At 35.7% G+C, this 26,707-nt stretch overlaps 3 protein-coding genes and 1 pseudogene across 4 annotated transcripts; 2 read left to right on the forward strand and 2 right to left on the reverse strand.

Moving 5' to 3' along the window:
• LOC106621638 (adenosine deaminase 2) lies at positions 1-24,917 on the forward strand. 2 transcript variants are annotated; one of them, XM_014240572.3, is made up of 4 exons: positions 1-343; positions 19,211-20,192; positions 20,656-20,838; positions 20,903-24,917. In XM_014240572.3, exons 2-4 carry the CDS (start codon positions 19,368-19,370, stop codon positions 21,536-21,538), a joined length of 1,644 nt encoding a protein of 547 aa, XP_014096047.2. In that variant the 5' UTR covers positions 1-343; positions 19,211-19,367; the 3' UTR covers positions 21,539-24,917. The 2 variants fall into 2 exon arrangements, with proteins under 2 accessions (XP_014096047.2, XP_036222354.2); XM_036366461.2 differs by lacking the exon at positions 1-343 and adding an exon at positions 5,253-5,401.
• On the reverse strand, positions 7,351-10,442 carry LOC106621640 (uncharacterized). The gene is made up of 8 exons (XM_014240574.3): positions 10,334-10,442; positions 10,187-10,264; positions 9,996-10,106; positions 9,813-9,923; positions 9,492-9,729; positions 9,065-9,362; positions 8,888-8,990; positions 7,351-7,583 (listed from the first exon to the last, which is right to left on the reverse strand). The coding sequence occupies exons 1-8, from the start codon at positions 10,340-10,342 to the stop codon at positions 7,476-7,478; spliced, it is 1,056 nt and encodes a 351-aa protein (XP_014096049.2). The 5' UTR covers positions 10,343-10,442; the 3' UTR covers positions 7,351-7,475.
• LOC106621637 (uncharacterized) lies at positions 11,137-14,955 on the reverse strand. The gene is made up of 18 exons (XM_014240571.3): positions 14,715-14,955; positions 14,506-14,650; positions 14,336-14,440; positions 14,189-14,272; positions 13,845-14,108; positions 13,610-13,663; positions 13,500-13,538; positions 13,334-13,426; positions 13,203-13,268; positions 13,087-13,140; positions 12,440-12,544; positions 12,330-12,365; positions 12,227-12,262; positions 12,039-12,152; positions 11,923-11,965; positions 11,551-11,863; positions 11,382-11,493; positions 11,137-11,330 (listed from the first exon to the last, which is right to left on the reverse strand). Exons 2-18 carry the CDS (start codon positions 14,608-14,610, stop codon positions 11,226-11,228), a joined length of 1,728 nt encoding a protein of 575 aa, XP_014096046.1. The 5' UTR covers positions 14,611-14,650; positions 14,715-14,955; the 3' UTR covers positions 11,137-11,225.
• On the forward strand, positions 15,159-17,334 carry LOC138855546 (adenosine deaminase 2-like; annotated as a pseudogene).
• Positions 24,918-26,707: the final 1,790 nt, after the last annotated feature.

The following is a 26,707-nucleotide window of genomic DNA, read 5'->3' on the forward strand; positions in this document are numbered from 1 at the left end:
TCTGAGCATGAAAATGTGTTTTGCGAGATCGCTTCGACGCTAGAAGTCCATTCTTTCGAAAAGAAAGAAAGAAACCAAATCGTTGATGATCGCAACAAAATATTGTGTGTAGATGTATGTGTGTATGTGACGGAACTGAAAAAAAACATAACATAAAATAATTTAAATAAAAGCGTCTGGTAATGAGTGCTGGTTAAAAACACGAAACAAAAATTGACAGCAACAACAAAACGACACAAGAATTTAATTTGTTTATTATCGCTAAAAGTGTTTTTTAGAACGAGTTTGTTTTAGTGACAGTATAATTAAAATAAATTAAGAAATTTTTGCAACACATTTGAAAGTAAGTTAAATAGTTTACAGTAAACTTGATTTAAAAATATATATAAAAAAATAAAACTTGTTTTCATTATATTTATACATATGTATATGTATTTATGTGTCTACTTATTAAATTTGTTAAAAAAATATTATTAGCACATCTTTTGCTAAGCTTAAAATGTACTCAATAAGCACGCATGCACGAAAGACTCCGTAATTTATTAATTTAAAATAAACAGAAATTAAAAACAAGATAATAATTTTAATTAAAAACTTTATATATACGCTATATGTGTGTATGATATATACTCAGAATATTAATTAATATAATTCCAACAGTTTTTCTACCAACAAAAACACGCAATTAACGGTGTATTAATAGTTAAAAACAAAAATTCGCTTACAAACAATTATAACTATTTGCCTTAGTTAGCAAAAGCAAAACACATACACTCACCCACCAACAAAAAATCATTGCGAGCTTCAACGCATCAGTGCACAGCGTTCGAACTGGCTTTGGACTATTTATAAATGTTTCAATTTGTTTTTGATTTTTGTTTTCTAAATTGTTAACACTTAAAAGCGCAAAAAATTAAAAAAATTCAATACGATGTTAATTTATGTGTGTGTGTCTAATATATTGAAAAACTGAAAAATAATATTATATTTTGTTTATAATATTCGAAATATGTTGTTTATGGCTGATAACGCTCGCATCGTTCACTATACTCACTTTACAAAATGTATGTGTGTATGTATGTATGGCAGTGTGTTGATCTAGTATTTCAAGTTCGCAAAAACACTTTTGAAATGTTCACCGCTCACTCTGTTTGGTTCTTCAGCTGGCTCGCCTCTGGTGAGCATTATTAATACAAGCGTTCAATATTGCTTTGTGGCTTTCTTCCCACACACACACAAGCACACACTTTTAATTTTGTGTCTCTCTTTGTTTTGTTTGCTGGCAAAGTTGGTTCTCTTTGAATATTGTTCCATATGTAGATATTTGTGATATCAAACTTTCAATAATCAGTTAGTTGAACAATAACTTCTTATTTGTGTTCTTTGTTGTTGCTTTGTGCTGTTATTTTTTTTTTTTATCAACAACAGCTGTTGGCGTTTGATAAAGAAGCAAAACCAACAACGCTGCATGCACCCATACAGGGGCGAGCAGAATTGATTTACAAAACTGACATTCATCACCCAAAAAAAATAACCACACAAGCAAAGCCAACATTTTTGTTTGTTTTATTTTTATTATTTAATTCGTAACAAATTCTAGTAAATAAACAAAAAAAAATGAGAAAAATTCTAATAGTTTGAAAGAAAAAACGAAAGAAACTCGCATAAACTCAATTTTGTACGTTTAAGAAAAATTCAATAACTAAATAGATTTCAATATTTTGTCCATATACCCTTATTGGAAATGATTTCTTTTACGCGGTCTGGCATAGAGAGCAAATTTTCTATAATACTTTCGGAATTCGACTCCGTACTGCCCGATCCGTCTTTACACTATTGACCAAAGATTTTCAATCGGATTGAGGTCGGGACTTTGTGCTGGCCACTCCATCAATTTAAAATGTTGTTTTCCAATCGATTCCTTTAAAAGTTTTGCTTTGTGCTTCGGATCCCCATCGTATTGAAAAAAAATTTCTTGTTCGGGATAAGCACATTTCTCAATAAAATTGGGAAGATTGGTTTGCAGAATTTGAAGATAGTCCTCTTTTCGCATGATACCATCTACTAAATGAAGAGGTCCAACATGCCCCCATGTAAAGCATCCCCAAACCATAATATTTCCACCGCCATGTTTAACAGTTTGTTTTACAAGGTGTCTGCTCGCCACTGTATATGTATGTATAATCTTCGGCGGTGGTATTTGAAAGCGAGTGGTTAAACTGTGTGGCATACTCATTTAGCATTTGTTGAAATTGGTAGACATATTTTTGCAGCATGCTTTCTAAAATACTAATATTCTGATATCTTAGCTCTGAATTTTTACTTATGTACTATTACTAGACTTATTTATCAGGTGAAGTGCTTTTTTTGTAAGAATTAGACAGTTAATCACAAACTGACCGATCAAAATTAAGTGACAACATACTATTACGAAATTTGGCATGGAGGTTCTCGCAACCTGTTGCTACAGAGTATCATAGTTTTGTTGACCTAACGGTTGTTTGTATCACCTAAAACTAATCAAGTTAGATATATGGTTATGTATATATAAATGAGCAGGATGAAGAGACGAGTTGAAATCCGGGTGACTGTCTGTCCGTCCGTCCGTCCGTCCGTCCGTGCAAGCTCTAACTTGAGTAAAAATTGAGATATCTTTATGAAACTTGGTAGACATGGTTTTTGGTATCGTGAGACGGTTGGTATTGCAGATGGGCGTAATCGGACCACTGCCACGCCCGCAAAACGCCATTAATCAAAAACAAATAAATTGCCATAACTAAGATCCGCAATAAGATACAAGACTGTTATTTGGTACTTAGGATCACATTAGGGAGGGGCATCTGCAGTTAAAATTTTTGTTTAAAGTGGGCGTGGTCCCCCCAAATGGTTTTAGAACCTCTACCTACAGTGTAAAGTGAAATCGGGTGGCAACTCCGCCCACTCCCCATATAATGGTACTGTTAAAAACTACTAAAAGCGCGATAAATCAAGCACAAAACACGCCAGAGACATTAAATTTTATCTCTGGAATGGTATGAGATGTCTTTATAGGAACCGCGTTCAAAATTACACAGTGGGCGTGGCACAGCCCACTTTTAGGTGAAAACCCATATCTTGGAATCTGCTCACCGATTTTAATCAAATTCAGTGCATAACGTTATTTTGATATTTCTATATTATAGTGCGAAAATGGGCGAAATCGGATTACTACCACGCCTATTTCCCATATAACACCATTTTAAATTCTATTTGATTCATTCACTTTCCAGTATGCAAATCAAGCAACAATCATTGTATCGGGGTAAAACTTTGCGTGAATAAAGCGTTTAAAGTATGCCCCCTTGTGAACAAAAATTGTCTAAATCGAACTAAAACTGTTCAAGCCCCTAAGTACTAAATATGTGGACCCCAGTCCCTACAGTTGACCTTCTACCGAAAATATCAGTCAATCCACAAAGAAATCTCAAACGAGTATACTATTTGACTTTGCGAGAGTATAAAATGTTCGGTTACATCCGAACTTAGCCCTTCCTTACTTGTTTTCAAGTCAATATAAAAATCTTTGAAGAAAAGAATCCATACAAACTGAACGAATAAAAAAGCAAGCTCTTGAATTGAAAACTTTGTTATTTGTAAAGGGTATTATAGGAAAGTTAACAATTTTTCCTGTTTTATTTAAACTCATCATTAAAATCAATAATACTTGACAGCTACTCATACATAAACGAGTATAAGTGTGGTCGTAAATAATCTCGAACTACAAGTATGTAAAGTGATTAATGGGGTTCTTAAGTGATATGCAGACTGAATTAATCAGTAATTTACCGCCTTGTTGTTAGGCGCTCTTTTGCGCTTTCCTCTTACTCCCCCTTCAAATTCTGCATCGCGATCAGCGAACCACTTGTTAACTTTTCAACATTTTTTATCAATGAAAATAGGTGTTAATTTTTTAAGTGCACATTCATGTGTGTGTGTGTGCGCCTCTACATATACCAATCTGTTTACGTACATAACTGTATAGATAAATATTTATAACAATTCTGGTTGATTAAAATGGACAAATAATGAAATGGCTTGATAGTTGAAGACACACACACATACAAGCATATATTCATATGTGTGTTTTGCACGCATTCTCTATATACAGATAAGTATATTTATATGGTACGTGTGGAGTTATGAGTGATAAATCAAATACGATTTGGACTATAAACATAACGGTATTGTTTATAATATGTGTGTGGGTGTATGTAGCAAGTCTTAGCTATATATTATTGCTCATAAAACGATGTATTTAAGCCTTAAACACATTTTTAAACTTGCTTCAATTTGTTGAATGTCAATACTTTAGAGATTTTTGGGGATGCCATTGCGGTTCCTGAACCACACGAGGATTTGGCTCACCCCAATAGTGACAATTTTGTCAGTCAGTAGCCGTCGGAGAACGTGAATTTGCGTAATAATCTTGGACAACTTCCAAGCATTGTACCAAAGTGAAACATGTAGTGATGAAATGGCAAATCTTACTGAACACACTGACAAAAAGTTTGTCACAAATCCGTAAAGAAACATGTCCGCCACGAGCTGTCAGAATCCCGTCATTCCTATTGGTAGACGTTATGCATGCTCCGATGAATTAAATTTTTTTTTGTCAAATTTGGCAGAAGCCCGAAGACCAATTAGAAGTAAATGAGGGCGTCAAGGACATCTTACCGTTAAAACTATTTATTTGCTTTTTCAATAGTATGGTTTTAGTTTTGTGTGGTTCCAAATTTTGTGGGACTCAATTAGTATGTGTTCGGGCATATATAGTTGGGGGAGCAGCTATAACAACAATTGAATATTAGCTGTAGCAAGAAAGTATCCAATTGTTATAAAATATAAATACAAAATAAAAATAATAGTTAGATTAGCAAGCTTAGATTTATTGCAGGTAATATTTTCATAGCAAATGTTTATTTCAGACACACACTCAACTTAAAATATAATGTATTGGCCTTTGTTATTTGTGTGTATGTAATACTGATAAAGCATGAACCGTTAATAACAATTATTTGGCTGCTAAAACGCAGTAATTCATAAAGCAAATATACTCATATTCATTAAATGAAATCATATTTTTGAGATACACATCAAAAGTTTGGATGTTCCATTAGCGATCTGTTATGGGATTAAAGGTTAAGTTATAAATATAAAAATTATGGATATAAACATACGCGATAGTTATATTAGTGCTGGAGAGGAACTGCGTTGAAGTCATAATATAATGAATTTGAATCATACGTTAAGTATGAGTGAGTATGATTGCGACTCGAGAGCGAACGGGTTCAGAAGAAAGTATTGTGTTGAAAACACATGCCATGCGAAAGAAGAAGCAGTTCCACATAACTATTCTAAATATGTAAGTGAAATTAACAAATAACTGTAAAATTCTACCATCCTCTGTTTCTGTATGTTTGGAGATTAAACAATATAACTAAAGTGCTTATGAAAGGCAATAGAGGGCTTTTGTGTGGAGAATAGTAATAGATGAACTAAAAACTATTAGGATCAGTGTTCCATCTTTTTCTTTCAAGCTTATAACGGTAATTGATTATTTACTAAAAAGATCGGTTGTCAAATATGCAGTTTGTAGAAAACCAGCTATTCGAAATATGTAGATTTCTTGTATTGTGCTCTTGTGTAACAGAGATAATGAACATATATATGGACAGTCTTAAGTATAGTTGTATTTATTTAAAGTTTATTAAATGTTTTAATAACAAATGACACTGTTTGTAAAGTTATTTATTTAAATGTTTTATTTACAAATCACACTTTAGTTTTCTTACGGTATTACTTGTATTGTTCAAAGTCCGTTTTCCATCTGATCTTGTCGGTTTCTCGTCCGTTAAGTCAGTGTTGTCGTGTGTCTGCACGGTCACATTCATTCATCCACATGGTCGTATTTCTCCGTCCGTATTTATGTATATCAGCCCAACATTAAATAAAACTCAATTTCCAATATGAGCTAGTTCTGAAAAACGTACTCAACTTGATAAACGATTAAAAATACAAATATATAAAATCATACAATCATTTTTGACCAAACAAAACATTCGCTGTGTCAATTTGGTTTCCAATTATTTCTTTTCATACAATTTTGTCAAGAAAACCCTTGCCGTCAAACATTTTCGACGTCGGCAGACGCGGATGACGCATGTATGTATATTTCAAGATTTATTCAATCAGGCAGCACAAATAATTTCGAAATTTGATTTTAACATATGCAAATGCTACTGATTCTCATAGCGTTTAGTGATCAAAAATTAATTTTAAAATCAATAAAATAGTTTTTATAACCGATGGTTATTGTTCCAGCGTTGGACCAATTCAGTTTGTTCGCTAATCAGCATTAAATATAATATTGTAATTCAATATAAAAATGAGCAGAATAATGCAGCTTATTTATTTCTCGATATCGCTCTGAACAGCGGCTAACCCGAGATGTTGTTGTTGTTCTAAGAGCGTTGAACACAAATGATTTACCATATACTCTGAATTGCTTAGCTTGAAGACCTCCCACTGTATCACGATTGAAGTATAATTCATAAAAGTCATAATTTTGAAGATACTCGTAATTAAAATTAATTGCATTTGATAATAACAAAAAAAAAAATAACAACTATCATAAATTTTTTGCTATAACCGAAAGCTGTTAATGCATGGAAATATTTACAATTTTTTTATGCAAATTTAAAATTGCACCTACCAGCACACACACTGGCACACATACCGTTATTTATTATTATGCTCATATTTTTCCATAGACAGTTTGCTTTTTTGTGCTGTTGTACATATACATACATATATGTACGAGTATGTATAGGTGTGCTATATATTTATTTGCTCTGGTCAAATGATTGGAAATGTTATATTTGTTGTTGCACTCGACTGCGGTGACGAACAGCAATTTCACACACAATTAAACCGATCAACAGCTGGTCGTCAAGCCGCCCGTAAATCAATGAACCGTAAGCGATGGGAAATTTACAATCAATTCGCGTCGTCTACATGACGGTGCATACAAGGCGCAGATTGCGGCACTGTATATATTTGTAGTTGTATTATATAATTGTTGATTTCAATGTATTATATGAGCTCGTTTGGTGGTCGTTTGTTCTCGAAACCCTTTCTGGCATTTCTAAGCGCCTTTTACAAGCCATTTTTATTATTTTCCTAAAGTTTTATTGTTGACTTTTAATTACTTACCCCTTTTAGACATCTTTATATTTGCATGATGTACGCCATATGATCAAACGATCACCTTTGTAGTCTTTCTTCAATTTATTATTCCAAAAGCAACTCTGGTCGATTTTCAAATACGTGTTGCTCACGCAATTTATTATTTTATACATAAAATTTTTATAACAAATTAAAAGTTTCTATAATAGATACACATTTCTAATTAATACAAAAAATAAAACGATAACAATCTACTGCATATTTGGTCTCGTATTCCCTGTGTAGGCAGTAATTTTGAAAGAGCTGCTTGGAAGGCATGTATAGGTCTTATTGATTTGCGCATTCATGCTGAGAGCATTCTGTAATGAGAGTTATTTAGCAAAGTTATGTATCGAATTATTTCATCAGCATTGTAAACTCGATCACTTATCAGTATATTCTATGTAGAGAGGGAGGAAAATCGTTATCCTTATTGGAAATCGAGATATGGGAGAGTTTTTAGAATAGAGTTGTCAGATTTCTGGAGTTCAATTTTGGCACCTGGATTATTGCATGAGTTATCTGCTACAAAGTAAAAGAGGCTGTTGGCATTCAAAAAGGCGTTCTATGGATTGTAGACTTAGTTGCAGTCCGATGTTAAGAATAAATCAACAGAGTAGTAGCATGGATATATACGAGGGTAGCCTTTTATATTTCGGGATTAGAAACCAAAAAAAAAAAAAATTTATTAATCTAAAATCGCTTAATTGTTTTTCAAAATCTTCTCTATTCAGATCTATACACTTTTGTATGCGTTTGAACCAATTGTAGAAGCACATTTGCCAATCTGATTGAGGTACATACAAGTATATCCAAAACATTTTAACGCATCAACCTCTTCAGGTGTCGAAAACCTTTGACTTCTTAGTTTATTTTTTATGTAGGGGAATAAAAAGAAGTCATACGGTGCCGGTTCGGGTAGAACTATGCGGTGGTTGACTCATCACACCAATGTTTTGAGTGCTCATAAATGCAGTTGTTTCAGCTGATATGTGAGAGCTCACATTGTTGTGGTGAAGAGAACTCTTCGGCGTTTGGATTTCCTGTATTCTTGAAATACAACTGGAAGACAAATGGTTGTGTACCACTCAGAATTTACTGTTCAGCGTTGTTCTAACGGTATGGTTGAGACATGTCGAGTCTTTTAAATACTGCTCGTTGCTCGTGTGTCAAAACGTTCTGAGTATGTATAAATCAGAAATGTCAAACATTGCGATAAAGTTGTGAGTTGCCAGATTGCAAAACTAGGGTTACCAAAACACAAAATATAACAGGCAGCCTTCGTATGAAGTAAATACTACCGTTATAAAGTGGGTGGATGTAAAACCAATAATTATATTAATTGTTAATGACATAATTTTGGTAGTTTATAAGATGAGTTCCTTAAGCCTACTAGAGGTCGCAGTAACCACTTATTACAAAAACATTTTTTGCAATGTATCTATGTGCCTTCTTTCCGGACCTTTAGCCCTAAATTTGTTTTATCATAGATATATGGATGGATGGACAAACAAATGTTCTTCTGCATTAATTTCAGATTTTACAAGAAACCGTTAAGTGAACACTATTTTATACTCCCTTTAAAATAATACCAGAGCTTAAAAACAATAATAGGTACTCTCACCATATTTGGATTCTCCAAATAGTAGCACCTCTCCGCCTTCAAGAAACTCGCCAGCGCTTCGTTGAGAGCCGTCTTGTACTTTTTACTGAAATATTCGTCCACTCTGTATATAAAACAGCCAAAAACACATAAGCAACATTGTTTGTTGTTAAAATGTTAAAAAAGTTCACCACTCACTCGTCCAACTCGTTTGAACCACGTCGTGATGACCTTCTCTGCTCGGCATAGTTCGTATCCTCGTCGAGTAGGCAACGCTCCAATTCAACACGCATTGCAAACGCTTCCAAAAGTGAGATAGGCTCCACGGTTGGGAGCGTGCAAGGCAATGGATCACAACCGAATACCAGACGAATGGACGCTTCATTGAAGTCCTGCTCACAGTCAATTGTACTCTGTATGGCACCTGGGCAGTATTGATCCTTAACCAAATTTTCCAACTGCAATTTTCGCATGCGACACTTGAACTCCACCTCGGCTGCAAAGCACATACCAATGACACGTGTACGTACGAGCACACATACGCATGTGGAAATATGTTTGTGGACTAATTAACCACGGCACTCACACATATGTATGTGCATAAGTGTTTGTAGTGGTAACTCACGTGATGGCGTCTCCTCCTTCAGCGGTTGCGGCTTCGGCCTGCATGGCAGTGAGGGCTTGGGTGGCGGACATGTTGTTGTTGTGGTTGCTGTTGTTTGCGTTGGATCCTGCGGTTTGCCACAATGTGGGCAACAGCAACAACAAGATGCAGTTGAAGCTTTGCTCAGATTGTTGCAAGAATCCTGTACCAGCGATGCAGCCGAATGGCCACAGCTATTGCGAGACATCCCGTATGCGGCCTAAGTTTGAGAAAAAGTTCATTGTTTTGTTAGGATTGATGCTCATATTTGCAAGGCGTGTTTTTTTGTAGTTTTTAGCTCACCTGTGGCGTTGATGATAGCATGCCAGCGCCGGTGTTCAAGTCGTTCGAGCACATTTTCGGCATTGTGCTCGCATTGAAACGTGTCGGCGATGAGGAGGCTGAGGTTGATAGCTATGCACGTGTACAGAATTAAAGCGGATTGATAATCAAGTGTACTGATTATGCGTTGTGACATGCACTCACCTTTCGGGTCGGACAGCCGCAGTTGTCGTAGTTCCCACGTACGGCCGCCGCGGCCGCTGATGTGGAGGGTTCACAGCTGTTTCGTAGCGATGCTGACTTTTGCTGTTGGAACTGTGGGAGATAGGGTGTCGAATTTAAATATATGCATGCATGCCGCGAGGTGTATTAGTGCGTGCACATGGATCACCTACCTGAGGCCTACAATCAAAGCCTCGCTGACTGCTGTTGTTTCGGAAACTCCGCCTTGAGCTTCCTGTATTGGAGTAATTCTAGTGTTATATTAAAAGGGTATATTTAATCGGAGATCTGAAGCTTAATTCATAATGTTCTGCACTTACTTCCACCATTCTACTTAGAATTTAGAATTTTGTTTGGAATTTTCGCCTTTTATTCCACAAAAATTTCATTAAACTATTTTTATTTTACTTATTTACATATTTATGTATATGTCAAATACGTTTTGGAAAGTGTTTATTTAATTTGAATTTTCGAAATTTTTCGAAAAGTGTTGAGAACTAAAAAAATTGGAATCTATGAGATTTTAATGTTTAGCCTTGGGCCCACTAAGGGCTACAACTCTAATGCGTTAAAGGATACCAGGAGCTCACACTTTGAGATATTCCACTTAGACGGTGGGAATAGAAATTAAATACCTAAGCAGATTTATCCCCATCTTGATGATCAGCCATCGACGTAACCTAACTAACCGTTATATATTCCTTGTATATATATTTATAACATTCATTTACAGTGTAAAATTGAATTTGTTTTAACAAAATGTTAAACGTAAACTTTGGGTCAGCTGGCAAATCTAACTACAAAAATCTTTTTCTTAATCCTATTTAGTTTGATACCCATATTGCAATACGCCATTTATTAACTAAATAACATTTTTAAACAAGTGCCAACCAATCAACTTTTTAACCAATATTTATCTTAACTTTTTCGATTTAATTTGTTTTAAATAATTGGCAATCCTTAACCTCTTCTAACGATCTGAAAATTGTACTAAACAATCTTAAGAATTATTCAAGTCGGCTCTATAAGGTGGCTTTCCGTGTGATGCCGAAGCTTCGGGTGTTATGCAATTTCATTTAAAATTATTAATTTTAGACGCCTTACTATTGCACTAGAGTTAGAATTAGTATCTTTGAAGAAAAATTCTAGTTTATTTATGTAAATCTGTCATTTGTTATATACAATATCGCTTCCTTCTTCAATCATATGAACTCAGTCTCGTGGCTTGGTTGTGCCTGTGAAGGCCTTTATGGATATGGGTATACCCGGTAAATCGGTGCTGGTGCTTTCCATTGTCATACTCATTAGTGGTTGTTCCTGTAAATTAAAAATACTGAAATAATGATAAGGTAATATTTTACCGTTTACCGCTTGTGGGGATAGGAACGTGAAACCTTTCTCTGCTTTAAAGAGCTTCTCCAATGCCGCATTCAGATCAGTGTCGAATTTGCGTTTGAAGCATTTTTCAATTAGCGTGCAGCTAGCGTAATAAAATTAAATATTTTTTTAATTAATGAATTATGTATTTCAAACGCACTCATCACTCGGTGGTGGCGCAGAATGCGTCTCCTCTTCGTCTGGGTGGTCCCTGGCATATGTTAAGTCCTCCAGCTTCTTTATCTGGCAACGCTCGTAATTGACTCGTATAAAAAACGCCTCGAGCAGCGTGATCGGTTCAATGCGCGGCAAGCAGTCGGGTAAGCGTTGTTCGCCGAAGAATATATTAAATGCCAGCGCATTAAAATCAACCAAACCATCTATCGTTGACTGTATGGCGCCCGGGCAAGTTTGATCCCTGACCAGTTGCTCCCATTGCTCGCGGCGCTTAATGCAAATGAAATCGTCCTCCACTGCAAATAAATTTGTTTAGCGCATAATCGTGGTTGTTGTAATGTTTTCGAATAATTACTGCGTCGTGGTATTTTAAATAGTGGTAAGTCACCGCATAATTTCTAGAAAAAAGGGTGTGTAGAAATGTAAAAATTAAATTGTTATGCAACTTCAACAAACAAACCACCCGTTCACCTTAGCTATATCCGGATGTAGTGGTTTGCAACGCGGTGGCGGCGGATAAGTCGTTTCGTTAGTTTCGCAACCCTCACAAGGTATATTCTTCATTTTATTGGGGCATTCATCGGTCTATGGACACAAAAATGATAACAAAACCAGAAAAATAAAAACAATCATTTTAAATGTTGAATCAATGTTTTTACCCCTTCCGTGTGGCATATGAGTGACTCATCAATTTCCTGAAGATAAAGAATTAATTTGTGAATTTTCTAATTAATTTAAATTTATTAAAGAAATTGAAAATACCGTTGGACATGATGGCGGTGTCCAAGCTTCTCGCATCTGTGTGGTTTTTGTGGAGAGAATTTGAAATTACCTCATACTTTCTTATGCGTTGAGATCGATATCATACATACCGTTGGCAGTACGGAGTGATTTAGAGTGGATTGTTGCATGAAAGAAGAAGGCATTCGGCCCGGTGGCGTAATCCATTTGGTGGCCATCATTTGTGGCGGTGGTCTCTAGGCGAACAATTAAATTCAATACACAATTAATTTATCATTATATGCTTGTAGCTGTCTTCGATTTGCCAAGCGTTGCAGAGTAGTGAATCGAACATACTATACCAGTTGCTTAAACAAACTGGCAGCAATTGCGTTGCAGCTCTGTGCTAATAGGTCCTCTGATGCATGCGCCATGTTGCGCTTCTGTCTTTGATGGAGCAATTATTCTTTCCGCAAGAAAAACAAAATTGGTCAACTCTTAGTTTTGAGCTTTACGATTTTCATAAATAACTATACCATAGTTTTTTGCAGGTCTTAAAGATTAAAAATCCATAAAAATGTTGCGATTTTAATTTTTGAGAGTAATTTGTCATATGAGCCATTTACAATTGTAATTGTTCTAAAATGTGTAATACAAAATTTGGTATTGAAGATAGCGATTATACCTCTTCGAGAGAGCGTGCAAAGATAGCAAGCAGAGAAATGGCGAATCGAAGACAGCTTATGATTTGTAATGCTATTTGAAGTATGGTATAGTTTGCAGTATAACTCTAAATTACCGTTACGTTGAAGGGTTGTCCTGCCAAGCCCATATAGGGTGTACTGTTCATTCGCTGCAAGATTTAGAAATGTATTTGTGTAAGAATTGGTTAAGAAAAAATATTAAAACGCTCACATTTGTTGGTGAATAATGGCTGCGTCTTGGGGATTCGTACAGCACTTTAGACGTATCTTGGGAGTACTACAAAGATGAATAAATTAAGTTATACATATATTAAACCACAAAAAAACGCCGAAAACATATACCCTGGTCGATGTCGATGGTCTGTTGGACTGCCTTATTGGTGACGGCTGCGGTATCGGCGGCACCCACATTGACATTGTAGGATCTCTGGTTGACTAAAGAAATATAATATATCGCAGTAATAGTGTCAATAAGTGTTCTACTTAATTATTCATAGGTTATTGTTACCAGGTGACGTGGCGGTATGCTGGGGTAATCATCAAAGGACTGAAATTATATGATATAATTGTGAGAAAAATCGATAGATTTATATAAGTTAACTGCTCTGAATCATTTACCGAACGACGTCGTGTTGATTGTGAATATGGCGTACTCGTAACACCGGTACTAAGCTGCATGTGAGGAAAAGATTTAAACAGATATTTTTTCGAATTTTTTAAATGTTTACATTTCTAGAAATCGCATTAGAGATTTAAAAATAGTTTTGTCATACTACCAATATTCAAAGTCACGAAAAACGGAAAGGAGATATGAGAAATTCGTAGAAGATATGTATATCGGTATTGATCTTACCCCTGGTGGACAGAATGAGGAAAAATTCTGTATCCGCGATGATTGCTCTGTCTGTCTGTTGAAATTGTCTGGACAAGGACAAGGTGTTGGTGGTGGACATGAGTAATTGTTTGGTGAACCAGCGCGCAAGCGAGCTGTTTGTAGCTGCGTTGGACGCGGTGGTTCTGGCTGCAGTTCATCGAAAACTATATTTGGATCCACTGATTCACAAAATTTTTTCAATTCCTCCTCTTCGCCGTTCAAATGATCATAACCAGCGCGAAGCTGATATTTAAATGATTTCAATTATTTGTTTATAATCGCTTAAAAGTAAAAAAATAGCATAATATAAAAATTAAAAGTACCCTCAACAGTTTCCCACGCTGCGAAGGCAAATCAACCATGCTCAAACTACGAGTAAGGCCCTGATTCATGCTGTGCTCGGAACTCTGATATAGCAAAAATATTTTGCATTCAATACCATATTATAAATGAATATTACTTATTATTACCGAGTTTGGTTTTTCTAGTGTCATGGGTTGAGTTCTCGGTATCGGCATTTGCTGGTAACCTGCGACAGGCGGTTTTCCCGACCTCTGGGTCGCTGTGTCTGAGTACTGTCAAAGATGTTGGGAGCAAATATTTATCGTTCTAATTTTATATTATTATTTCAAATTTCAACCTTCTCATGTTGTTGTGCTGGTTGTTGATGTTGTGGACAAACATTCATATTGTAGGTGTTCAGATCTAAAGCCTGTAGATCTCGTTGTTTCAGAGAACGTCGCATGCACCTTCGCTGTTTGTGGTTTCACTATTTGAAAACAATTCTAAAACGATTCTTTTATGAAATATTTTATTTTATGAATTTTCTTAAATCAATCAAAAACCCACGTTTCGAAGCTTTGGATACGCTGATGAGTTTGGAAATGTTATAAAATGTTCGATTATAAAAATATGTAAAAGTTTTCGAAAGGCGTTTATATTTTGTGAAAATTTTTTATTAAAAATAAGAATTGGAATGTAAATTTCGCTGTCAGTTTATTTTTTATTGTAGCATTTTCTGTTTCGTGTAATCTTTCTACAAATTGTTGGGTACATACGAGGTTCGAAAAATGATAATTGAAATCGGGGGAAAAATTATAGACTGACGTAATTGAAGTTGCATTTCATTCTTTCTAAAAACTTTCAGGTAAACCCTCAAACCTGAAAGTTTTTAGAAAGAATGAAATGCAACTTCAATTACCGAAAGGTTAATATAAGTTATGATTAAAAACTGGGTTGAAAGTTGGCAGGGCAAATTAACTTTTTTCTGAGATATCTAGAGCTATAAAATAACTGATTGTGTACTCTACTGTACTCTACCTGAATGTGTACAAACATTGTTTGCGATGTCATCAAAGGCCTTTTCAAATGTTGTAATTTTATAATTTCTAAACGAAATACGAGAAAATTTTATGAAAAAAAATTTAAAATTAAGAAATAACATTATAAGGTATTTAAAGCAAACAAATTTATTGTGAACTTAAATGTAGCGCATTAAATAACGCAGTTCTGCCTCTACTTATCAGTGACTACAACATTTGTTTTAAATTCGAGCTCGGTCTAATTAGTGACAGATTAAATAAACAAACCAGCGCATTAGCTCAAAGTTACGAGAGTGAGCTTACCCGTCAAACTCATCTCATTCGCAGAAACTCAGTCAAATTGTGCCCGTCGCTTGAGAAACTGTGACTATGGCGAACTTACGTTGGATTAGAAATATTGCAATATTCCTCATACTGGCGAATTTTTTGGTGTTTGCACTGTTGTTGGACTTGCCGGCCTTGCAAGGCTACGCGCAGCTTGCCGAACGAGTGCGCATCTATGAAACAATGCGCGCTAATATCTTGGAGAAGGAGTCAAATAACCAACTTGGCGGACGCGTGTTGCTTGACGCCAACGAACGCGTGGTCAATGAGTTGATCATGTTGGAGAAGAAGCATGAATTGGAGTTGGGTTTGAAAAACATAAGCCACTTTCAGGTGGCGCAACACTTCTTCCGCTCTTTTGAGAAAGTCGGTAATACGACGCTCTTTCGATACTTAAAAATGATGCCAAAAGGTGGCGTCTTGCATGCGCATGACATGGCGCTGTGCAGCAGTGAGTTTCTGTTATCGCTGACCTATCATGAGCATTTATGGATATGCGTCGTAAAGAGTGAGATGCAAGAGTATCAGATGTTACGTTTCTCTTTGCTGCAGTCACAGAGCGAAGAGTCGTGCGAATGGTCTTTGCTGAGCACCTTGCGACAGAGTACTCTCAGCGATGTTGTCGATAAGAAGTTGCTGGAGCAGTTGACTATGTATCCGCTGGAACAATTCCCAAACGAGGATGCAGTTTGGAAGCGTTTCCGTAGCACATTTCGGCTCGTTGTGGGGCTCCTGACGTATGCGCCAGTGTGGAGTGAGTACATACATAAAGCGTTGGAGGAGTTTTATGCAGATGGCGTGCAATATTTGGAAATTCGTTCCGTCTTGCCGATAGTGAGTGCGTTACTGTTAATCGCTTGATTGCTTCTAGCCTTTATTTTCTCTCATCAGTTGTATGACTTGAGTGGCGGCAACTACACCCTTTTGAATACGACACGTGCAATGCGCGATGCTGATTTGCGATTTCGCGCTTCGTATTCAGACTGGATTGGTTCACGCCTGATTTACGCACCGACGAGGAAAGTGTCTGACGCTCGCTTTGTAGAGTATTTGGGCAATGCGTTGCTGCTGAAGGTAGGGAATCTGATTTTTTAGTATTAAATCGCTATTCAAGCGCTTTACTTTGCTTCTCTGTAGTCTCACTTCCCCGATTATTTCGCCGGCTTCGATTTGGTCGGTTACGAAGAGGAGGGTCGGCCCTTACATGACTATACACGCGAGCTACTTACTTTGAAAGACGATATAAATTTTTATTTTCATGCCGGCGAAACGAATTGGTATGGCACGAACACCGATGAAAATCTACTCGACGCCGTTCTTCTCGGCACGAAACGTATTGGACATGGTCTGGCACTTCTCAAACATCCCGAAGTATTGCACTTGGCACGTTTACAAAACATTGCAATCGAAATAAACCCGATATCCAATCAAGTACTGCAATATATTGGCGATTTGCGTACATGATCCCTCATTTTGGAAAGCCACGCCTCTGACGCATGACTTCTATATGGCGTTTATGGTCATCGCTTCGCGAAAAGCAGATCTTGGCCTGTTGAAGCAGTTAGCTTCGAACTCGATTACTTTCGGTGCCTTCAGCGGCAGTGAGCGTGAGGCAGCATTCGAAAAGTGGCATAAACGCTGGGACCAATGGATCGCCAATATAAATTCTCAATTGAATTGTTAATGTAATGTGTGGGTGTATTAGTAAAATTTGTTATGTAAAAATTGAAAAATCGTAAATTCGGTGGTTACCAAAAATAAAAATGAAAAGGTGAACCTTTGGCCAAGAAAGTGGCTCGGCTCTTTTGGGTGTTTAACACCAAGTGATGTGTTTTTAGGATAGATATCGTGTAATACGATGTATTTATATGCGGTGATGTGATATAGTAACATAGAATATATATAACGTGATGTGATCACAATGCGATGACATTGTGTTACTTAATATTTTGCAGTTCGTTGTAATGTTTTATAGGTGCTATTCTTATATGAGCTGTGAAGATTATTAATGTGCAATAACTTTATGTAATATAAATAGCAGTATGTGATGTGATGATATGGATTGCGTTATATTGATTTTTAGATGTAGTGATTTAATATTTTCTTACTCGATATAAATTATGTGAAGCTATAATTTATGTTTCGATGTTGTGTGCTGTTTGATTTTAGAGATGTGATATGATATTGTTTCTATGAAATGTGATATGATATTTTATAGGTAATGTGACATGTTGATATTCATATATATGGTACATTTATAATATGTATGAATGCTTACTTTATACTGTGAAATTATAGGTAGAGTGTTTACCAGATGGAGTCCATACATCAATACTTTACGAAGCCATTAAAATTATTTTATATAGTTTTTGATTATACCAAAATTATTTTTATACTCTTGCAACATGTTGCTACAGAGTACAATAGTTTTTTTTTTACCTAACGGTTATTTGTATCACCTTAAACTAATCGATATAGATATAGGGTAATATAAATGTATATGGTATTTAAATGATCAGGATGACGAGACGAGTTAAAATGCGGATGGCTGTCAGTCTGTGCAAGCGATAACTTGAGTAAAAATTGAGATATCTTGATGGAACTTGGTGCACATATTCCTTGTCACCCAGGGATGTTGGAATTGCAAATAGGTGGAACCTGACCATTGCCACGCCCACAAAACGCCATTAAATGAAAACTTTTAAAGTGCCATTACTAAGCCAATTAGGCAAACTAAGATGCAAAACTGTAATTTGATACAGGAGATCGCGGTAGCCAGTGATACCTGTGGGCTAAACATATTTTAAAAGTGGACGTGTGCCCGCTCCCTAAATGGTTTAATGTACATATCTTTCGCTTAATCTATATCAACCTAACTTGCTGAGAAGAAGTGATTTTATCACCTCGAAATCGGATGGTAACCACCTTTAAATTTTGTCTGATTCTTTCACTTTACAGTATACAAATCAAACATCAATAAAGTTATCTGAATAAAACTTTGCAAAATAGTGCCCTCAAGATACTTCATTTTACGTCCAAAAATTGTCGAAATCGCACTGGGTAAAAGCAAGGCAATACTTCCCTTAGCTCCCATATACCTAATATTAAATTTCGAACCTCCTTTTCACTTTATACTGCATCTATCGGTCAATATGTAATGAAATCTTAATGAAATTCAGAAAAAACTTTTTCTAATAACAGTGTATCCTCTTTCCTTAAATGAATGAAATCACGACGATACCTTCCGTAGTATGATATAAAGTTTTGCCAAAACCTAAAGGTGTTTTTGTTTTGGAATTAGCCGATATAAGATATATAGTGAGAATATTATATCAAAACCGATTAAATCCCTCTCCAAAATAGTGTAATTTTTGCTAAATCCAAAGTATTGCTTATCAATGCCAATTTTGCTCTAACGGACATTTTCGGTCGAACACATGGCTGAAAGGCTTATCAGTCACATTCTAGGTTAACCTTGTTATATAACCTGTCTTTATATTTAAGCAAGTACCTATTAGCGCAATGTTTATCTTATCGACAAGTAATATACAATTCTGCTATGCCTATTAGTGTTTATCATAAACACTCGAAGGGGTTTTACAAAAGTATACCCACATACATACATATTGTATATGCAAACTGGCCGATAAGATGGCATAAGCCTGAACTACATTGCTACTAAAATTCATTCATTTGTAGATTACCGTCGCTCTTCAACAGCAGACGCCTTAAAATTCAAAGCGATAACTTCCCAGTTCGAGTTCGAAAGACGTTCAACGTAGACGTAAATTACGGGAAGTGCTCCCGAAAACAAGTGTCTCGCCTTGCAGCAGTTTATTTGAGGTCAGCTGTCGAGATGTTTCAAATTTGTTCGCGTTTAACGCTTGTCGCGTGTTTCTGTAGCGTCGTTTTGGCGCGCTTCCATACCCGTAGCCAATTGGCAGCATCACATCTGGCTACTTATGCATATAGGCCTGATGGCAGTGTACGCAATAATCGTCCGACACCGGAGGCTTATAATGCTGAACGCAGCTCTTTTTTCCGCGATGAGGAGTCCAAGGGACTGGGCGCAGATATTGAGTTGAATGATCGCGAACTGCTTGCAAATCAAATCATTATGGCAGCCAAGACGTACGAGTATGAGGAAGGAATTGTGACGCCACATCTCTTCAAACCGTCTAAACATTTTTTCAGCGTATTAGAGGACATAGCTAAGATGCCGCTATTCGCGTACCTGCAGGCAATGCCGAAGGGAGGTGTCCTGCATGCACACGATACAGCCATGTGCAGCACAGATTTTTTGATCGAGCTTACATATCGTGAGAATTTGTGGGCTTGTGAAAGTAGCGGCAGTTTGGAAGTGGTGTCATTGCGTTTTTCCAGAACTAAACCGACACTTGCAGTCGATGGTGCCAATTGCGCGTGGACGTTGTTAGCAGAGATACGTGCCAGACATGGCGCTGCAGCGGTAGACGAGTTTTTACGCGAACACCTCACTCTGTACCCAACAGAGAAGTTCTTGGACAATAATGAGGCATGGAAGAGCTTTATGGAGATATTTTCCTTGTTGGATGGTTTACTTACTTATGCCCCCGTTTGGGCTGATTACTATTACAATGCGTTGAAGGAGTTTCGTGCGGATGGCGTGCAATACTTGGAATTCCGCAGCACACTGCCGCAGGTTAGTCTTTTTTAAGTCTTTATGCGGCAAATAGAGCCCATCATATATTGGAAGGGCCTTTTGTTCTTCTATTGAACAGTTGAAAATTCTCTTATATGTATAAATGTATAAGATATCAATATTACCAAGATACTTGCATATCTATGAGATCCTCATATTTGTAAAGGAGCACTGGTATTTCGCTGGATTTTTACAGTAACACCAAAAGTATAAGAATATAAATATTAATGATTTGGCATGCTAAGATATATCGCTACATTTCTAATGTAGTCCTGATCTAGGACTGTCACCAACTCGACAGAAATTTCGATGAGACTTTTGGTTTGCAGAATGAAACTTATGATAACCAAATATTTATTTAAATCGCCTCCGTAGTTCGTACTAACTAATATAACATAAACTTTATCAATTTAAATAAATCCTGGTTAAACAACGTTTCCTATCACATTATTTTCTTTAACAGCTCTATGATTTGGATGACGGAGAATATACTGAACTCGACACAGTGCGCATCTACAAAGAAACGTTAGAAAGATTTATGAATGAATATCCGGACTTTATCGGCTCGAAAATGATATATGCGCCAATAAGAAATGCAAGTCCGGAAACGGTTGAGCAATATATACGTATCTGCATCGAGATCAAGGTGAGAGTTTTGTAACATTTTCACCTTTTAAAAATTAAAAGAGAATAAATCCCACCACTTTTAGGCCTCATATCCCGATTTCGTAGCTGGCTTCGATTTGGTTGGTCAAGAGGAGCTCGGCCGTCCACTGAAAGATTTCATACCACAATTACTTAGCATACCTGCCGATATTGACTTCTACTTCCACGCCGGGGAAACGAACTGGTATGGTGCTGCCGTTGATGAAAACCTAATTGACGCTGTCTTGCTCGGTACTAAGCGTATTGGACACGGCTTCGCGCTCACTAAACATCCGCTCGTCTTGCAGGCGCTGAAAGAGCGCAACATTCCCGTTGAGATTAATCCCATATCTAATCAAGTCTTGCAACTCGTCACCGACTATCGCAATCATCCCTGTTCACATTTATTTTCCAACAACTTTGCAGTTGTGATCTCCTCAGATGATCCGTCATTTTGGCGTGCAACACCACTCTCACACGATTTTTATATTGCCTTCTTAGGTATAGCGTCGGCACATGCCGATATGCGTTTACTAAAGAAATTGGCGATCAATTCGCTGGTGTATAGCGCCTTAAATGAGCAGCAACAAGAAGTGGCACTACAGAAGTGGCAATTGCAATGGGATGAATTCATTGAGAAAATCATCGAGGGCGATACAGCTGGGGCTGTTGGTCGGTTGCAGACGAATCGGATCGATTGACTAGCACGGGTGGTGGCGGCGTTAATATTGTTGCCCGGTGGGCTCATGCGTGTGATGAGTTGGCTGTGAGAGTTGCCGTGTATTGTGCGGGAAAACAAGAGTGACAGGATTATTTGGAAAAGGAAGCGCATGTGTAGTGGTGACAATTACGTCAGTCGGTTATTAAACATATAATATATATATATGTTATATTTATATATATATATATATAATATATATATACGTTTATTTCAAAAAAATTATTTTTAAAATATGAAGAGATTCTTTACAAAGGCATTATATTTGAAATCGGGGACTGCCGTTCAAGTTAGTTAGTTTTTGTATTTATATGGAACTCGAGGCCTCGAAGTTTGATGATTAATCTCTCGATTATTTTTAAAACAAAAATAAAAGCGCTGAGTATTATGGTGACATTCCTATGAAAATCATATAATTATAGTATTTATATATACACATATATAAATATAGATTATGTATATCTTTAGGTAAAGCAGTAAGCTGTAGATAGTCTATATTTACTCTTTAAAGCTTTTCAACTATAAACAGGGAGTTAAAATTTAATAATGTAGGGGAACTTTAAGATTAATATAATATTTATATAACTATTAAAATATATAGATTTTTGATTAGACAAATAATATAATAATTAAGCACCGTTTATTTATAAAAGTAAATTATATGAAGGTAATCTAATTTCATACAAAGAGCCTTGATATTGTTTTTTTTTTTATTTATAAATATGTAATTTAATATTTTAGAAATTAATGTGTATCCATAGCATTTCCATATATTATACATACATATTCTTTAATATTAAGTGTTTTTTATTTTAAATACAATAGTATAATTAAAATTAAACCATTTCTACTTCTTTCAATTAAAATTATTTTTGAACTATGTCCAGTTTTGCAAATTATTTGGAAAGAAAAGAGAAAAAAATGTATACTTCCTAGCACTCTAATTTAATGTGACGCTAATTCGAATAGTCGAAAAATAGACGAGAATTTTTTCAGAAGAGGAGAGAGAAATTTTATTGGAAGTCTTGGTGAGTTAGTATGGTATATACATAGGCTTATCTACAGCTATATATCAGTTAGCGAAATAGCAGCGTTCCATTTTCTTACTTATAGTTATACATATATAATTCATACTTGTAAATCAGCCGGTCTTATCCCGCGTTCAAGCTGTTTTTTTTTCGAAAAGGCCAATAGCTCTTGGTAAGCTGCTTAGCTACTATTTTGATTTATAGATTTAGTGGCGATATATTGACAGAGTTTTGCAGGGGATTATACATATTAAAGAGGAAATAACGATCATATATGAACATCTACATAATTGCTATCAGTAACTAAGCCTATACATACATACATACATTATTGATTATTTACCAACGAGCATATAAAGAATGTTTTCTCATGTCTTTACAGACTTCTAAAGCATTAGTGTTTTATATTTTGAAAATTATTTATACAATTTTTGTTTATTTAAATTTTTTCTCTCGTCAGAAGTGACTCTCTTTGGGTTGCTACTTACAAGGGACATCGATTTCTAAGCAATATAATTGAATGCATTCGACAACGAAAATCCATAAATTGAAATTTCTGCCCACACGCACAGCAGCATTTAAGCGCTCTGAAGGAATTAGCAGTTTTGCTTTCCTCTATCAAAATTTGCAGCATTGACCTCTCTATCGCTCCGCATGGTCTTTGAGCTGGGAAGTAGTCGAGTGGTTGTGCACGATTGACCACACAGCTGTGGTGAGTACTTGTCCGACTTATTTACACTTTTTGAGTGAGTATCCAAACTCCTCAGCTGCAGATGTGCAAATGCATATATGCGTGAGTAGATAACATTGCGGTAGGAAAAATCTACAGTTTTAAAATTTTTCTACTTATAATGAAATAACTAATTTTTTTTTGCTGTTTTTTCACCTTTGGCTAAAGTGAGCCAGGTTTGATCCATAGAAGTAACTGCACATTTTTTTGATATCGAGTGGTAATTTTCAATAAATCAAGATTAAGTCTGCTGGCAAGTGAGCCAGTATTGAGAGCAGCCCTACTGGTATGAAATATTTATAAAATGGAGCTCGGCCAGATCTAGAGCGCCAATTGGACTGGTCTGCGTGCAAGCAAAGGAAAATATTTAGTTATGTGTGTGTTTGATATGCAAAATGCTGGTATCTTCAGGCAACTATTTTGCCAACACTTAACGGCACAGACCTACATGTATATTTATATATCGCTATCACACATATGCAGGCATTTCAATGCAATGGACATTCGAGGTCATCGAGACGTCGTGATGGTTCTGCATCTAAGTATGCTCTACGAACGATAAATACGAATCATGTATTGTATAATATTTATGTATGATTGTGTGTGTAGGAGAATGTGCCGAAATTCATTTGCTTATTTCAAATTTCTAGCTAAATTTCGTTGAGCGGTTGGACCTCTATCTCGTCCATACTCAGAAATGCAATTGCATTTAAGTGTGTGGAAAAATGAAAATATTTCAAAGTTCTGTGAAATTCGAAAGTTTATTGAGAGAACAGATTATTTTTTTTTTCTGTTTGCTGTATCAACCGCATTCCAATTGGTCGATGGAGTTTTTGGGTTGAATTACGTTAAAGTAGCAAGTTTAAACAGTTTGCTTGTGAATTCATTTCTATTGAAACAGTGCTAACCAATTAGGTTATATACGTTTTAAAAGAAGCATAGCGGGACCGGAACATATTAAAGCACGGTGGTTATTTGGAATACTCAATTCTACTAGATGTTCTAAAAAAACACATTGTTGGAATCAATCAAAATACTATAAAATAGTTCTAGCTATTGATCGATTTAGGCGCAGTGGTCTTGTACATGAGTGTAACATTACATTTGAGCTATTTTTAAACAAGGATTAATGCAGACCAAAACTATATAAATTCATTATATTTTATTTCCGCTGACAGGTTTTTATAAAAATTTTACATAAATACGTTTTATGTAAAACGTTTGTAACAAGAACAGAAATCGCAGTTCTGTTTCTAACTTTGTAACAGAAACAGAATTTAGTATGTTATCTGTTTCTAAGTCATTCTGTTATATGCAGGTTTGTGCTGAAATACTATTATTAAATAATTAAAATGAAAGTGATTCTTTAAGAAAAGTAAGAAACAAAAATTTAATCACTAGATATATATTAATATATACTCTTACTAATTATTACATATTTCTAGAATATCCTCCATGCATTAACTCCAGGTCTGTGCCAAAAAACTAACTTTTTATTTGGCAGTACGTTATAGAAATGAAACAATACAAAAATTGTTAAAATTTTAAATATATTTTACAAATATTTTAAATCTGAATAATAAATCTAGATATTTAAATTTTAACTGCGATTATTAACTTTAGTTTGCACGATTTGCATAAGTACAGCGTCTACAAATATGGATGACGTGATTTAGACAGCTCATAGCGGCCAGTTTGCCATTTCATTATGTCACGTTTAACTTTGTACAACGCTTAGAAATTGCTCAAAGTTATTACGCAAATTCACGTTCTTTAAAAAAAACTTTAAATAAACGTTCATGGAAAAATCACCTTCTCAGATGAGACCCATTTCCAGCTTAATGGCTTCGTGAAAAAACAAAATTGTCGCTATTGCAACGGTATTGAAACGCAGTTGCATCTCTGAAAATTGACCGTTTGGTGTGGATTGAGTACTGGCAATGGAATCATCGGTCCTTATTTCATTTGAAATGACAAAGGAAATGTTGTTACCTTCAATAGCGAGCGTTATAGCACAATGTTGACCGACTATTTTTTCCCGGAAATGGATTTTTTTGTTTTTTAATGAAATCGACGCGAACGAACTCTATTTTCAAGACGTGGTGCGTCGCCTAATGTTTCATGGCTAAACATGGACACGTTGAGTGCAAAGTTGGCAACTTGTTAGTTTCGAGATATTGCACAGACAAATAGCCACCAAGATCATGCGAAACCAATATCGAAAATTGGCGTAAACGGGATATGCAAACGAAGCCTGGCTACCATTGGCCGACATTTTGTTCAAATCATAAATGACAAAAAGTTATCAGCATAAAAAGAAAAAAGAACCATATTTCGACCAAATGTGTGTGTTTTATTTCATATTAACATCACGTTGTTCTTGCGGATAGACCCTGTATCCACCAAAGCGCCACGGCGTATATGTAACATTTTAAAACCAGTATGTTCAACTCCCATATGTAATACTTTTACATACATGTATATTAAAATGAGTTCAACGCTTCTGTGCGTGCTTTTATGCAACCAGAACGCCATTATATATTGTACAATAATTAATACTGCTTAAATATTTGAACATTAGGGTAAGTAAATTTTAAATGAAAATTTAAAAAAATAGTTTTAAAATTTTTTAATTTTAATACTAAATTTCTTAAACTTTGAGATTATAACAGTTGAACGTCGCTTCGCCTTTCTTTTCGAAAATTTAAAATCACTTTTAAACCGCACCACCCTAATGTGCCTGCATGCTTAATTGGGTTACATCAATCCATTCGGAGGACGCGTCGTTTGTGACAACAATCATTACCGAACTGCCATTTAATCGCGGTTTAATTAAACCGCTATGGACGATTTTACTTTTATCGCATGATGGAATCGTTTTTGGTGTCGCACAGGTCCACGTCCGTCCAATAACAATATTGTAAATCATGCGTGAAGCCATAAACGCAACTCTATTATTTTTCCCAGTGCGTCTGTGAGTGCGAGTGTGTGTGTACAGGAACGCCGTAAGCTCGCGCTGCATTGGTTAATCATTATTTTAATGTGCTCGGTAATGATAATAATGTTGTCGATGATAAAATTACCGTATTTAAGTGTTGCATATCAATGTCAATCAGTAAAGTTGAACTGTGTGTGGATAGTATATGAACAAGATTTATTGCATATGCACGTGCATGGTATAGATCGGAGCATTTGAGAAGGTTTCTGTTTAAAGTATAAATATAGGAAAACACTAATGATAGAATACTTTTATAAATTTGTCTGTTACAAAATTTTTGATATTGCTAAAAATATTGTATAAAACGGAGTATTTCAAAGCAATGATATGTATAACAGACAATCATGAGGCGACCTCGATCAAGCATTTAGTAGAGATATGAGTTCCATTACATAA

This window comes from Bactrocera oleae, chromosome 6 (assembly GCF_042242935.1).
Source record: "Bactrocera oleae isolate idBacOlea1 chromosome 6, idBacOlea1, whole genome shotgun sequence".
NCBI lineage: Eukaryota > Metazoa > Arthropoda > Insecta > Diptera > Tephritidae > Bactrocera > Bactrocera oleae.